The sequence below is a fragment of the Carassius carassius genome, chromosome 11 (assembly GCF_963082965.1).
Source record: "Carassius carassius chromosome 11, fCarCar2.1, whole genome shotgun sequence".
NCBI lineage: Eukaryota > Metazoa > Chordata > Actinopteri > Cypriniformes > Cyprinidae > Carassius > Carassius carassius.
In genome coordinates this window covers 17,243,016-17,259,893 of record NC_081765.1, presented here as the reverse complement: position 1 = coordinate 17,259,893, position 16,878 = coordinate 17,243,016, and the positions used below count along the sequence as shown (strand labels likewise).

General features: G+C 37.3%; 1 protein-coding gene across 1 annotated transcript in view; it reads left to right on the top strand.

The window, feature by feature from the left end:
- Positions 1 to 16,878, top strand: part of LOC132152929 (tomoregulin-2-like) — a 66,616-nt gene that overhangs the window by 9,729 nt on the left and 40,009 nt on the right. Inside the window, exon 2 of the mRNA XM_059561930.1 lies at positions 2,158 to 2,267. Coding sequence (XP_059417913.1) covers positions 2,158 to 2,267 — 110 coding nt within the window. The remainder of the gene's footprint in view (positions 1 to 2,157; positions 2,268 to 16,878) is intronic.

The window sequence follows — 16,878 nt, the reverse complement described above, 5'->3', positions numbered from 1 at the left end:
GAAGGCTTTATAGAAATCTGGCATCCTACTGAACGAAGTTAAACTGAGAGAGCGTGGCGTTCACAGACACCAGAATGAACGACTTCACAGTAACGTTCATCAGGCAGTAATGCGGTACGTTCAGTTCAGTCCAAAACATGAACGAGTTCATGAATTATCGTTCAATGAACGCGTCCAGGCACAACTCTGGCGGGAGTATTAGCTTCGAGGTATGGGGAATGGCTGCTAACGTACTTTGCAAAAAACAAATGACTGAGATCATCATGAATTTGGTTATTGTTTATTTATTGCCTAACGCTTACATGAGGCCCCGTCTAGTTTGTGTGTGTGCTCACGTCTTATATTTGTGTGTGTGTGTGTGTGTGTGTGTGTGCTGTGCTCACGTCTCATATGAGTAACTTTATGTGCGTAGATAGTTCATATACATGTATGTGTGACTAGTACTTAGTATATATGCAAGCGTGTTTCATATGTGTGCGTGAATGAAGTTTGATTTAAGCCCTAAACGGCGCCTCATACTTATACACTGGCCGGGAAGCCGGTTGCGTTCATTCACAACTTGCGCCATGATGTCAGTTTGTAATGATATGCTAAAGCGTTACCTGCGGTGTCAACCCCCCTCCTTCCTGCAACCAATCAACGTGCCCCTCATTTGCATTATTATAATGACCGTCCACGACAGCCAAAATATCGCATCAGATCTCGCGAGACAATAATGCCTACAGAGATAAGGGTCTGAGGAGCTCTGTGTTTATTATTTTTTTTCCAATTTTCTTTTTTAGAAGGGCCTGAAAGACAGCAGTAGGTATCCAAGGTAATACGAGGGTATGACTCCTTTAAGGCATGATTTCTTATTTTATCAGTAAGCCAAGAGATTGACAATGGTTTTGACTTATTAGCTTTGGCAAATACTCTGACTTGTATTTGTTGCTTCAGTAGGCTGAATTTATTTAATGTCAGTTTATCGCAGCTTCTTAAGAGCAGATTGTGAACAAGATTAATTTTAATGAAATATTCCTTCTGCAAAGCGTGAACAGCTACTAATTTTACACAAGGGATTTATGCACAAACCAAGAGCCAGCATAATTTCTCAAGGTCTCCAGAACTGAGGTACACAATGTGAATATTACAACTGTCTCGCAAGACTAAGTTTTTTTTTTTTTTTTTGCCCCCCTGTAGCGTTTGAGGTCCATTGATAATTTTTAGCTGAAATGCAAATAAGCCACAAGGTTATGTAAGACATATTTCCTCGCTGTATGTGGCCCTTTAGCAGGGGCCTGAAGTAGCTCCATGTCCTCTGGTGTTGTCGTTACAATGAGCAATGTTCTGTTTCATTCTAGCTTCCGGGCCTCACCACATAACACAGGGTAAAAATACTGTGTAACACTTGCAAAAAGCTTATTTGCTTTGACAGCAAAAATCCCAGGGCACATGAGCAGACCCACTGTTTTGTGTCATGTAGTCTTATTATGATGATATATGGCGCTTTGAGATGAAATATATGCAGGTAATGTAGAATGTATCATGTGATATTATTCTTTGTGTAAAGTTTGTGTTATTTGCATAATATTAAACAAATGATAGAGATGCCTATTTTTTGCATCATTATAAAAGGTATCAGATTAGAGCTGAATGATATAGTGCCTAATGGGTAAACTCAATATTTTGGGAGATTAATTGTTAAATGTACAGCAGTCAGCTTTTGTATGCTGAATAGTAAAATGAGGTTTTGACTCAGCGGTGGCCTGTTTTCAGAAACAACTCATCTTAATTTGATGAAGTGTGATTTTTCGGAGTTTGTTCGACTCCTCAGCAAAATAGGAATATTTCTCAGAGCCTGTATTCAGCTTATTATAAAAGCTGAATAAGATTCTCATGCGTAGATTCCAAGAAGTTCAACATGTACAGAATCATTATTCCTCTATGAAAACTTGTTTTATTCCCAAAAAGAAAATGTCTCAAGACTCCAATGGTCTTGGAGAGAAGGTGAGAACTTGATGAACCCTTCGAAGGCCCTGCCTGTTTGTTCCATGAGTTCTGCTGAATCGCTTTTATCAGAAGTGTTTGAAAAAACATTATCCTGCCTGTGCTGGGTGTGTCTTGAGACTTCTGTGTTTATGGTGAAATTCATGCTGTTTTTGGCTCTTGTTGTTGCAGGGGATGATGACCGGGACACAGATCTCTTCCTTTGTGACACCAACACTTGCAAATTTGATGGCGAGTGTCTCAGAATTGGGGACATAATAACATGTATATGCAACTTCAAGGTAAGAACCCTTCCGTTATGAACCAGCTTTGCTAATCAAGGTTACAGGTACATCAATACCTGATGGTTGATATAATACAAAACCATTTGATAATCCCTATTACTGGACAATTCAGTAAATTAAATACCTCACAAATAAAATTACCTTTTTTGGGGAGGTGGGGGGAATGGGCACAGGTCAAAATATAAGGCTCTTCATAACTTTCCAAGACCTATTTTTCTTTGCAACAACATTTCACTTCATGTAAAGTAGAAACACTCAAAACTATAAAACTAATAATAATAAATGTATAGTTCTGATTGGATGAGCCACACAAAGCAGAATCTTTTCTTCTTGATTTCTTTGGGACTTTAACAAATGCCCCCATATTCTTTAATTAAATATATTAACATACACTTCCCTTCTCAATGACACCTCTTCTCTGATGATGTGTATAACAGTTTGTGGGCAAAGCAAAAAGGTTGTCAATGGGCAGATTATTATTATTATTATTATTATTATTACTATTATTATTTTATTCAGTAATCTATTCATTCGATTATACATCCCACTATAGAACAATCTGGAAATATTGGATGCAGTCAGTCGTCATTCATAGCCGTGCATCACGTGGTATAAACTATCATACTGCACAGTCCTATGATCTGTTCACTGAAGATTTGACCAACTTTCATCATTTAAGGTTTAAGGTCTTTAGATTGTTTTGAATTTTTGTTGAATGTAGCTGTTGTATTTTATTGAAAACATCAGAGCAGGACTATATATTGTAAAACAAACCCTGCTGTTTAAAAGACCTGAATCAGCTTTTTGATTTTTGTGAGTGATTCTGTTTTTCTGTATCTGAAAAATAGACTCTTTGCTGTATTGAAATATTAATGCTGCGTTTCATTTGTTGAGCAGCCACAGCACTTGCTGAAACCCTACCTTGATCACAACCTGCAACTGGATACAGAATAATCGTGCAATCTAATTTCATAAAAAATCTGAATCCTCCCAGCTATATATATATTTTTTTTGGTCATGAAAATTTGCACAATTTGGATGCAAGACTTTGATGCCATGATAACAGTGATTTTAACTATGCTTCAGTATATCTGCTTTCGCAGTTTAATGTCTAAATGATTTTAAAGAGGACTCTCAGAATGGCCCACTTTGTCTGCTTTGGCCTTGAGATCACAGTGAAATGAAGATGGAGAGAGTCGCTCCTAATAACATCTGAGCTTGGTCTAAATGAAAATGCATTAGAGTCCCTCCAAGGCACTGAGCATATAGGCACTCAATGAGTCTGGTATTTTTATCCCAGCTTGCAAAGAACATTTGTTTCTTAGGCGAGATAAATAGCATTACCTGATTGCAAACCCCCCCTCTTTTTTTGGCCAAAAAGGATTCAGACTCATGATAGCACAAAAAAAAAAAATTAGGACAAACCCCATTCTGTGCCTGGCCTCACTGGGTCACATTGTTTTAATTTGTTTTCAAGTGAGTCACTAATGCCGTCGGCGAGAATAGGATCAGCTTGATTTAGGCATCCTGGACTGTGTGCCACATGTGTGCAAGTGAAACTCTGGCGTCAGCTAGCTTAAACATAATAATGGTCGATGTCTTTATTCCATTAAGTGAAATTATTCATCAAAGAAGGATCATCTAGAGGCTTGTGATGGGTATGAAGCCCAAAGAAACTCTACAATCAGGGAGGTAGTGTTGCTGAAAAGAGGAAGACGGTTTGATTTGCCAATGAATAGAGGTCATTCAGCTCTGATGTTCATTTAGTGATGTTTATTCACCTCACACCAGCTCTCAGAGGCGCCTGGCACATCATTCATACTGTGATGTTTACTTAAGATTGGTTCTTTAATCTTTAGGTATTCCTTATGTTTGGATGTTGGATGTTGGATGTTGAATTTTACCCCTTTCTGCATGGTTCACAAATACAAGGTTGCCGAAGACTGAACATAATATCATGTTCAAGTGTGTCTTCTGTGTGTATCAATTTTACACTTAATCTGCTTTATCATTCTATGGAGAATATATATATATATATATATATATATATATATATATATATATATATATATATATATATATATATAAATTCTTTTTATGATTTAGCAAAGTATACATTTTATATACAGTACACCAGAGTTCAAAAGTTTGAGGTATGTAAGTTTTGTGTGTGTGTGTGTGTGTGTGTGTGTGTGTGTGTGTGGAAGAAGATGCTTATCAAGCCTGCATTTAACTGATCACAAATATAGCAAAAGCAGTAATATTTTTAAATGTTTTTATTTTATTGTATTTTAAAATGTAATTTATTCCTGTGATTCCTGTTTGGATGTCTTCAGTGTCACATGAGCCTTCAGAAATAATTTTCATATGCTGAATTGGTGCTCAGGAAACATTTGTTATTATCAATGTTAAAAACAGTTGTACTTTCATTTTTTTGTGGATTTTTTATTAGTATTATTATTATCATTTTTTTAATGTACAGACCATAAACCTTTACAGTAGAGTAAGGTTTTAAAGTATGTGGTATTTGATCTGTTTTGATTGAAATCTTGAAACATGGTAAAATTAGTTATTTTTCCAGTTGTTTATGATCCAACTCTCTTTTTCTTGATTTGTTTATTTTATGTTTTCTGTTTTTATTATGATCCATAAATTTTGAATAAGCGTGTTGGAGTTCAAAAAAGAAGTGTGAAATGTAAATTTAGCTGAGAAAATTAATCAGATGCACTGAAGTAGCCTTTCCCTACAGTCATAGGAATGCAGAAACTGAGAGCAGTGCAGATATGAAAGTCATTTCATCTACGTAAGTACTTGTAATACTTGCAAAAACTTTCTTTGGTTACTTATTGCATTGTGAGAGGATGGTTAACCCCAAAATCAATTTAGCATTTTTTATGTGATTTTTACCTGCTGGGAAGTAAGCAGTATAGCTCTGTTTATATAATGAAATCTACAGTATGTCTTTGGACCACTGAACAAGTTAACTTTGAAACCTTGGGACACAACGTGAATCCCATAAATGGTTTTTCAAAAGATGTTTGATGCAGTGAGGTAATGTTTCTCCATCAGAGTATATATAATAGATAACACAGACACAGCATCAAGAGTTCTGGGACAGGGTGACAGGTCAGTTTTAATCATCAGAGTGATCTTATGTTGTGTTCAGAACATAGACTGTAAAAAAACAGATGGACAATGCATCTCATTCTACTATAGAAAAATTAAGCTAAAATGTCCCAGAAATGGCCGCTGTCAACTTGTTCTGATGACGTCATGTGGAGTCTGTGCAGCAGTGATTGTGAGGTAGACCCACCGTATCAAGGTCCCATCCAAACTGCCACAGGCTCAATCACAAGCACACAATCCTAAACTGGTTTAGGATGTTTTCAGGTTTTTTGACTTTTACTATTAAGGCTTTTCTATATAATACCTGGAGAAAACAGGTCTGTTATTTTTTTCCATTGACTTTAATGCCACATTCTCTTCTGGCACATGACTCCCTAGAAATATGAGGTTTTAAATATTTTGTCTTTGCTCATAGGCAGGCAGTTTTTATATATTTATTATTTATGTATTTATTTATTTAATTATTTATTTATTTAATTATTTATTTATTTTGTGCCAACACACACGGCAAGTTTCACATTTGCTGGCAGAATGGCGTAATGACATTTTCTTCCAGCAGGAGCTTAGAGGGTCATGCTGAGCAACCAAACTGAACTCTTTTCTCTCATTTGGCAAATCCGAGATCATTAATAAACTGTTTGTTCACACAAAAAGGACAATTCAGCCATCATTTACTCACCCTCATGTTGTTCCAAGCCTGCATGGCTTTATTTCTTCTTTGAAAATAATGCAATGTTTATATGTTTCACAAAAGAAAGAAACTTAAACTTGTTTAGATGACATGCGGGGATGATGAAATGTGGTGTGTATGTGTGTGTGTGTGTGTGTGTATATGTGTGTATAATAATATATATAAATATATACACACACAATTGTGGTACATTTTACATACACTTTGCAGTATCTGCAAAATTGTAATTATTAAACCGAAATCACTGACCTGAATAAGATATTTCACATAAAGTACATTTATAGTCCACAAGAGAAAATAAAAGTAGAAGTTATAAAAATGACCCCATTCAAAATGTATAAATGCTAATTTCTTAATACTGTGATGTTACCAGTATGGCCCACAGGGTTTGTGTGTGTGTGTGTGTGTGTCCTGAACAGTAAAACTGCCCACTGTTCTTCATAAAAATCCTTCAGGTCCCACAAATTATTTAGTTTTGGTTATTTGATACCTCTCCTTCTATCTTAAAATTCTTAAATCAAGATACTTTTACTAGATAAGCCAATTGACTTAAAATATGTAGTCTTGTTTTCAAGGGGGGAAAAAACTAAATTAAGTGCATTTTGCTTAAAACAAGTAAAGTAATACTAGTAAAAGTATCTTGATTTAATAATTGGAAGATATTTTGACTAGAAACCAGACAAAGTAAGGTAAGCCATTTTTTGCAGTGTTTGAGATCCATCTTTTCACACTGAGATCAACATTGGGACTCATATGCAACTATTACATTAGGTTCAAATGCTCACTGATGCTCCAGAATGAGAAAAAAAGTTTTTCATTAAAGATATATTTCAAGTGGAATGCAAAACCCGGAAAGCAAGCTGTTGAGGCATGAAATATCTGAAAATACAGCAACAGACTGTATGTCTGCCCTGTCAGACTTTGCCCTCTTTCTAGCAAATCTTCGATTGTCCTCATCTGGACATGTATCACCATGTCATAACGGATCGTGTTGTGATTCTGCATGTTCAGTCACGCTCGTGCTGATGACTCACTGTGTTATGACACCTCTGATCGAAGGCTCTGATGCTCAGTCATTCATGTGCACTTCAATTGCTTACTCGCGTGATTCATTTTAAATGGGGGGTTATTGCTTAGCCACAGACTGCCTGGGCATTTTTGTTTTGTTTTTTTGGCTTGTTTGCAAGCTAGTTTATGGCATTTTCCCTTTACTGTTCATGTGTGGTCTTGATTCAGTTTATCTTTACTGATCAATTATCCCAGCCATCTTCTCTCTACTTGACTCATCTCTCACACACTCTGATTCTGGTTGATACACCTTCCCTGCGGTCATCCTCGGATGACAGAGGTGTTGCCATTTTCAGATGTATGTGGCCTAGCTGACGTAACAAATGACATCTAGTTTGAGTTCTAGCCGAGGTGCAGAATTCAAGTGAAAAACAGCATCTCCTTCAGTTCTCTTTTAGCGTGAACTCTGGGTATGAACTCGCAGGGCGCGCAGACAGTGGCAGAAGGTGGATGCCTTCCCTGTGGGCCTTTGGCTGCCCATCATAAGATCCATTTTCAGCCAGACCTCTTTGCATATATTTCCATACATTTGTGGCCCTTTTATCCTCCAATCACATGATTTCACTTTGGCTGGAGACAGATTAAAAGTGGGGCTTTATTCCCTGGTGCCATTAGAGAGTCGTATAAGACTACAACCATGAATCATGTTGTACAGGTGCATCACTAAAATGTTCTTGGAGTGCCTGCAACTACAATTTTGAATGTATCCTCATGTTTGTGTTGAGGAATAAGCAATAAGCTGCTTTTCAGATGTTTTTCAGCATGAGTCAGAGTACCTAAAACTCGATAACAACACCATTTTCTTCAATTTTCAAGCACACAGTGCACATTAGATGAAAAATAAAAATATTAATAATCAAAGGAAGACTTAATAGTAATCAAAAGTAATAAAAAGCTTTCTCTTGATCACTCATTTTTTATTCTTAGCACAATTGTACAATAAAATAAAGTAAAATAATTACATACAGTACATACTATTATTTATATATATATATATATATATATATATATATATATATATATATATATACACACATACATACACACACACACACACACATACATACATACATACAGTGGGGAAAATAAGTATTTAGTCAGCCACCAATTGTGCAAGTTCTCCCATTTAAAAAGATGAGAGAGGCCTGTAATTTTCATCAAAGGTACACTTCAACTATGAGAGACAAAATGTAAAAAAAAATCCAGAAAATGACATTGTAGGATTTTTAATGAATTTATTTGCAAATTATGGTGGAAAATAAGTATTTGGTCACCTACAAACAAGCAAGATTTCTGGCTCTCACAGACCTGTAACAAGTTCTTTAAGAGGCTCCTCTGTCCTCCACTTGTTATCAGTATTATAACAGTCCCAGCTTCTTTGCACTAGTCCAGCTATATACAAAATGTGCAATACTCAATTGAACTCAGTTGGAATAAGATCTAAAATAAACACTTCCACCCACAAGTGCAATGTTACTTTCTTCATATAATTCAAAGTTTTACCCATTCCTTTTCCACCAAAACCCAATATATCACAAAACATACACTTGTTATACAGCGATCAATTCATTATTTCCAATCATGCCCTTATATATACATATGGGTGTATCGAAATGTCCAACACAGTCATCCGAGGTCCACAAGCCTCAGTAGTTCAAAAAATGAAAAAGGTCAGTCTTATCTGCCAAGGTGGACCATGATGAAGTAAGAGGATGTCCAATGCTTAGTTTTTTGGTGAGTCGTTATTTCTCTCTTCAAACGAATCACACAAGTGCTCCAGTAGTATAATCTCCCTCGATCTGGGGCTCCACACAAGATCTCACCCCGTGGGGTCAAAATGATCACAAGAACGGTGAGCAAAAATCTCAGAACCACACAGGGGGACCTAGTGAATGACCCGCAGAGAGCTGGGACCAAAGTGACAAAGCTACAATCAGTGACACACTACGCCGCCAGGGACTCAAATCCTGCAGTGCCAGACGCGTCCCCCTGCTTAAGCCAGTACATGTCTGAAGTTTGCTAGAGAGCATTTGGATGATCCAGAAGAGGATTGGGACAATGTCATATGGTCAGATGAAACCAAAATAGAACTTTTTGGTAAAAACTCAACTTGTCGTGTTTGAAGGAGAAATAATGCTGAGTTGCATCCAAAGAACACAATACCTACTGTAAAGCATGAGGGTGGAAACATCATGCTTTGGGGCTGTTTTTCTGCAAAGGGACCTGGACGACTGATCCGTATATAGGAAAGAATGAATGGGGCCATGTATCGTGAGATTTTGAGTGGAAACCTCCTTCCATCAGCAAGGGCCATGAAGATGAAACATGGCTGGGTCTTTCAGCATGACAATGCTCCAAAACACACTGCCTGGGTAACGAAGAAGTGGCTTCGTAAGAAGCATTTCAAGGTCCTGGAGTGGCCTAGCCAGTCTCCAGATCTCAACCCCATAGAAAATCTTTGGAGGGAGTTGAAAGTCTGTGTTTCCCAAAAACATCACTGCTCTAAAGGAGATCTGCATGGAGGAATGGGCCAAAATACCAGCAATAGTTAATGAAAACCTTGAGAAGACTTACAGAAAATGTTTGACCTCTGTCATCGCCAGCAAAGGGTATTTATCAAAGTATTGAGATAAACTTTCGTTATTGACCAAATACTTATTTTCCACCTTAATTTGCAAATAAATTCATAAAAACTCCTACAATGTGATTTTTCTGGATTTTTTTTTTACATTTTGTCTCTCATTGTTGAAGTGTACCTATGATGAAAATTTACAGGCCTCTCTCATCTTTTTAAATGGGAGAACTTGCACAATTGGTGGCTGACTAAATACTTATTTTCCCCACTGTTTTATTCCTTGGTGGAAACACTGCAACAACTGAAATGAACAAAAAAGGACCATATATATATATATATATATATATATAGTCCTTTTTTGTTCATTTCAGTTGTTGCAGTGTTTCCACCAAGGAACAAACTGAAAAATATCAAAATGTTATTTTTCACAGTTGACTTTTATTTAATAATGATGTCTGTTTTTTGCAAGTTCCTTAATTCATATACAAAAACTACAGTTAAAGCAATATTAATAATTTATTGTAAAATTAATGTAGAATTTAACTTATGTGTGGTCACAGTTATATGGATTTATTGGCTATTTTAATATTTTGTAGCAGTCCTTCCAGTCAGACTTCAGAGTCATTTTAGAAAAGTGTTTAAAAATGAAGTGTGACATTTTCAACCAGATGGACAAAGTGTTTGGAACCTGTTTAAAAATAATTATTTTGGCAACTGGGTTTTACACCCTTTTCCTTTAAATGACTTTTGAAGGAGAAGAGCATTTGAATCATCTTGGGTGATGCAGCAGTCTTTGACCAGCATTTCATTGCTGCCCATTCATGAGTATTTTTCCATTCAGCCTATTACCAAAAAAAAAAAAAAACACCCTAGGGTTTATTTTTCTTTTGCTCTCTTTATTTCGTGTCTATCGCCCCTAATAGCTTCTCTCCATGAGCTGCCACAGGAGATAACATACACCAATATATCAAAAATGAAGCAATTAAAATCAGGAAGGAAGTTATTTCAGGGTGGAATTAGGTGCAGTTTCCTGTTAAAAGTCAGTCTGGTGGGATTGAAAATGCAGTCATACCGGCAGCACCTGTTTTTTAACTCCTGGCCATGTTAGATGCAGGATGTGCATTACATCCATGTACACACAGACCCTCGGGTGGCATGTGCTAGACATGAGATTGGTTGGCTGGTTGGCAGCTGGAGAGTCAGTGGTGTGGGGACATTACCAAAGTAGGTGATGTTGGCTTGAGCCTGATGCCACTCAGGATAGCAGCATCTGTATCAGTCCCCGCGCGGCTCCCCTCAGCCTGTCAGACGTTATTACCAAAGAGCCGTCTCCCCTTGACAGGGCCCGGGAGCTCCTCACTGGGAAGAGCCTCACTCTAATCAAGAGCAGACTGCCAAGCAGTTAAGGAGGGAGGCAGGAATCTTTCTGCCTTCCCCAATAGCCTCCCCCACCCTCATCAAAGGAAAATGGCACGTACACGGGCATCCTGGGAATGGGAAATGTCACTCTTCCACACAATGGCAGGGGCGCAAGAAAACATCATCTGGTGAGACATGCACCAGATTTTTTTTTTTTTTGTGCCTCTCCAGCATATTGTGTCTGATCTGTTTCTATTTTTTTCCTTTCCATGACCCTACTGGCCACCCTCCCTTTTAGCTGTCACAGATAATGTGTTTCTTTAGAAAGCAAGTGTTGAATCTAAAACCACTAAGACACAGTTGCTCTCTTACTTAGATGAAACTCTAGTTAAATGAGTATTGTGTTCAGTTCAGGTTAAAGGTCACGTTTTTTTGTGTTTTTGAAGCTTTGCTTGTGTTTACAGTGTGTAATATAACATGTGTTCATGTTTCACGTGTAAAAAAAACAGTATTTTTCACACAATTTACTTATCTGTATACCGCTGTTTTCACTGTCATAAAAACGGGTTGATGTCTTCCTTGTTCTATAAAGTCCTACCTTCAGAAATACGTAACGAGTTCTGATTGTGCCAGCGGTTCCTGTGTTGTGATTCGACAGCAGCTTAGCGCACGCTGCCCTCCTGGAAACGCGATTGGGCTAGTTTTGGAGTAGTTTTGAGAAGCAAGTGGGCAGGATTTGATTTGAAAACCTGGCAATCCTGATCTGAACGCACGTGCTGGAGATGTACTTTTTTCATGTACGCATGAAAATCGCATTCAATTTTTTTGCACAGCCCTACCATCTAGTTAACAAGGCTAAACACTGTTGCCCTTTGTGTAATAAGTTACAGAAACTGTTAAACGCACCAACTTAAATAATAAAATACACTTACCGGTTCTGGTCCATAAACAACGACTTCTCCAGACAAAGAGGGAACTGCTCCATCTTTCAGGAATAATCTGCGAATCCATTTGTGCTTTTCGATGACACGGCGATAAACGCAGCTCTTCCTCTCTCCGTCCGAGTGCAACAAGACCACGCCCCCTTTTTTGTGAATTCATGTGGGCGGAGGTTAGTCAAAAAACAGTTCTAGTTACGTCATTACTGCAGGAACTAGAGGGATGTAGTCCAAACTGGTCGTTCGATGTAGGCGAATTCTGTTAAATAAAATATCTCGCTTGGCATTGAACTTTGAGCTTTAGAATTTTACAGATATTATTTATATTTTAACAACAACATTACACACTAACTTTATTGTTTGACATTATATATATATTTACATTAAGAGTCTTGAAAATGCCTTTTATTTTGACAGCACTAAGCATGCCAGCACCTGAGATCAGATTCTCCATCTTCATTAGTGTACTTTCTTTGTTTAATCGCTCTTTTTTTATAAATTATTTCACAAAACATTTTAAACAAAAAAAGTAAATGGTAAATGGTAAATGAAAACGCAGCGATGCAACAAATTTTGGCAAAGAAAAGTCCAATAATGAATTTTGGCCAAAACAGGAGGGCCAAAATCATTGTTAATTTTGTGACTTAAAAACCTGCCACATGTGCTGCTGATTAAGCTTAACTTTGACTGAATTCTGAATATTCTTTTAAATTCATAATTTCAGACAGTATCTCAAACCTAACTTCTCAAGGCATTTCTCTGGTCTGTCAACTGAAGCAAGCAACATTTTGAAATGATGAGAGAACAAATCGTATGTGACTGAACAGGCATCCTTGCGTCCTTGTGCTAGACTCTTCCGTTCACAGTCCTCCACTGGTTTAAGGTCAACTCATCCCTTTGGTACAGAGCTAATGATCTGACAGAAAGGCCCAGTTTTCTGTCGTCGTTCCCTAGAGCTCTGTCCACAAACGCTATGCCAAACATCCATCACTCCACAGGTTCAGCTGACAGGCTATCTCTGTCTTTTGTCACGAACCACAGGTGTTCCAAGTGTCTGGAACGTTAAATCTTGAAGTCCTAAATATTTTTTCTTAGTGCCACTCATGAAGATTTTTAGATTTCAAGGTACAGGCAGCTTGGAAGTCAGACCATGGAAGTCACTGGAATTCAAATAGACGATGTTCTGACTTGTTTCTCCGTTCCTCGGGGCTTCGACAGGTTTGTTCTCCTGATAAGGATCAGCTGATGTTACACAGCTGATAGGCTTTACGTTATCTTAATGGAAGAGAAAAAACAGGCCGGGCAGACTTCTTGTCTGTGACTGCCTCTGTACATGTCAGATTGAGCTGTGCACGTGTGTGCAAGCGATGTCTGATTGCAGTCACAGCCATTCACTCACGGTGCACTTTGTGCATCTTTCTGGCCTCTCATGTTTCTTGAGTCATGCTGTTTCAGCCCTCATAATTTGCCCAAGGGTGTAAAGAAATGCTACATAATGCCTAATAAATCAAATGGTTCCACGATCATATAATTTTCCAGGATGCATAATTAACTCGCTATGCCTGTTTCATCCCAAGCTGTTGTGTATCCACTGGAAAGTAGACAAGTAGCACATTTGCTTTTCTTACAACATATCAAATCAAGGCTCCTTTAGTGCTTATCAGTCTGGACCATATGGTAGTTTTGTATCTGCACTCAAGATACTCCAATGTTTTAAATATGAAACTCAGATTCCACACTTCCTCGCTCACAGATATCCTTACATTTGTAGTTTCACTCCCTCACAGTGTTGAACAAAAAAAATGCATATGACCGCTTCACTTTGTGGCCACAAACTGTTTAGAGCAAGTCATCTACAAACAATACAAGGTAGAACACATAAGACTTGCTTACATATTTACTATTAAGAGAAAACCCACTCATATGTCAGAGCTCATTATCTGTCAAACATATTTATTCATTTGTAATATTTCCACTCTTGAGAAAAAAAAAATATTCTGACACTCTTCAAAGGTTGTTGCCTTTTTTTTTTTCAATATATCACGAGGGTTATTAAACAGTGATCATTTTAATTTTAACATTTAACTTTATCATTTACAAAACCTTAACCTAATTTAATAAAAAACAAATAACTAATGGACCTGTATGACTTCTGAATACAGCACATGAGTGACATTTAGGTGGTGCAGGATACAAGTCTCTAGAGTGCTGTTTCCTAATGGGAGTGTGTTGTCTTAACATGTCAGCAATGGTTTCGGTAGTTTTCAGTGCTGTTACCTCTTCCTCAGAACTGTAGACGCAGTACACAGTCAGTCTTATCACCGCAGCAATCGCTTCTACTGCTCACTGTGTCTGATTTTAATTGCTTGTCTTGATTCAGTCTAGCCCTGCTGCTTGAGAAGTTTCTTTGTGTAGGCTATGGCAGTAGAAGCGGTGCCTAGCATAGATGGATTGACTTGTCAGAAAGAGAACGGCTGATTGTGCTTTTGAATAGATGAATAGATCAACTAATAGATGGACTGACTGATGCAGGAATGAATGGCTGTATCTGGAAGAAACAAACTGATGGATGGGTAAAAAACAAGGAATTAATGGGCTGCCACGTGCTTGCTCTAATACTCACTCTTATAACATACTGTAACACTTTTCCGCTGGCTTCCTGTCTGTGCTTAAGTGTGAGTAGACATAGTGTGATTGAAATGCTTAAACGTGGTAACACAGGTGTCTCTGAGTGATGTTTGCAAGTACTTTTTGATGTTGTGAAGATAAGAGGCTTTAAAATGAGTAAAAGATGAGCAACTGGATGAAACTGGAGCAAAAGCAAGACCTCACTGTTAGTCAGAACACAGCACCACAGCAACCCCTACAGAACAAAACTGGAACTACTGCACTCCAATCGGGGTTAAAATAGGTTTTATAATAGGTTTTATTACACAAAGGCTGAATATTGTAAATATTATGCATAAAGATTATTTTACACAAGCAAGCCTGCTCACAAATTGTTTTGAAACACTGTCAAATCTTGGTTCTAGAGGCAAAAGGCACAGGGAGTAGTATAAGGGGAATAGACAGACCACGTGTCAATAAATTAATGAGACAAATTAGAACAATCCAGTATTGGGATGAAAGCTCCGCCTTTCAGTTAAAAGAGCCAATCGGCTGTTTGTTTAGTCTAGAATCTTGTATGCACCTTAGCTGGACCTGACTAAAAAGTGTTTTTGTATGATTTGAGTTTAAGAGGCACAATTTATGATATCATTATTGTCAATTTCTATTGCTGATATAAAATATGTAATTTGTAACAAACTTGGCAAACAGTTTTGAAGGAAACAATAATACAATTTATTTTTATAGCACTTTTCTCAAGCTCAAACCATTACAATACATCTTAAAAGTAGACACCTTAAAGTAATAAAGTACAACAATAGATAAAAGAAAATCAAAACAATTATACATCCAGATCAACACAGAAATAAAGAAAATCCAATAATCCTCATTAACAATCCTTATAAACAAACAATAATTTCTTAAAGCAGTAAGATTTCAAACTTCACATATGGAAGTAAATAGGAGGTTGTACTTGCCTGTTATCTACAAAATATCTAATATGGTGTTCATTAGATGCCCACTGAGTGAACTGATTTGACTTAAAGGTACTTAAGAGCCAAAATGTGTAGTCTGTTATTTTATTTATTGGGTGAAGAAATGTGTTGTCTTCCACTTTGAGTGTTTGTGAGTCTGGCCTCTGTTGGGAAGCTCGTTGCATTAGATTGCTTTGGAACACATGCTATCCAGCCTTATGGCTGTCTCTTACGAGTTCTTTATCTCTGGTCTTCCTATTCCTCCCTATGTCTGTCGCTCTCTCATTGTCTTAATGTGTCACTACCAACTACCAACATACTTGATTTGTATCGATCAATCTATTTTTCGCATTTGCTCAGCATTTGTTACTCTTTACCTTGTAAAAGGCTATTTTTACTTGAATGTAAGGTGTCAGGAAAGAGTTTAATGAATACTTCACACAAAAATGAAAAGGTGCTGAAAATGTATTCACCCTCAGGCCATATAAGATGTAGATTTGTTTGTTTCTTTATCAGAACAGATTTAGAGAAATTTAGCATTACATCATTTGCTCACCCATGGATCAGTGAATGGGTGTCCAAACAGCTGATCAAAACAACACAATAATCCACAAGTAATCCACACAATGCCAGTCTTAGGAGACAGACAGATAGCTAGTATCTTTTGGTATACATCACAGCCGTGAACCGTGATTTCCTAGTTGCTAGTTAGTTGCAGGTGTTATTCAAAACTAAGGAGTGGGGCATTCTCATTCTAGAGATCTTCTGATTGGACAAAAAACTGTGTAGTGCAGGATGAATAATGATTTTTTAGTCCATATTAGAGCTCTATAGCTTTTAAGATGCAAGAGCAAATATGTGACAGTCTAAGAATGTGATGTTGTTTGAGTAATTCAGCCGTCTGTGAAAAGGAAAGGATTTGTTTAATACACTTTTTATCTGTGAAGAGATCAAACTTTTTCTGCAGTGTAATAGATATATGTCTTTCATATCTATCAGCATGCTTTTCAGCTTTTTCAAGGTCCTTTTATTTATTGTAATGCTACTTCAATCCCACTCCTCTGACCTGCAAGTGAAAAGCTGGTTTGTTTTGTTTTTTATAGCTGAAGTGTCTGTCTGCTCTTTTAACTGTTAGAGTGTCAGACACTCATTACTTGCCCTGATTTTATTTCAATTAACTTATCTATCATAATCACCAGTTATTTTCAGACAAGGATGAAGTTCTAATGCACTCCTTCCCCTCGAGGGGTACAGTTAAAAGGACCGAACT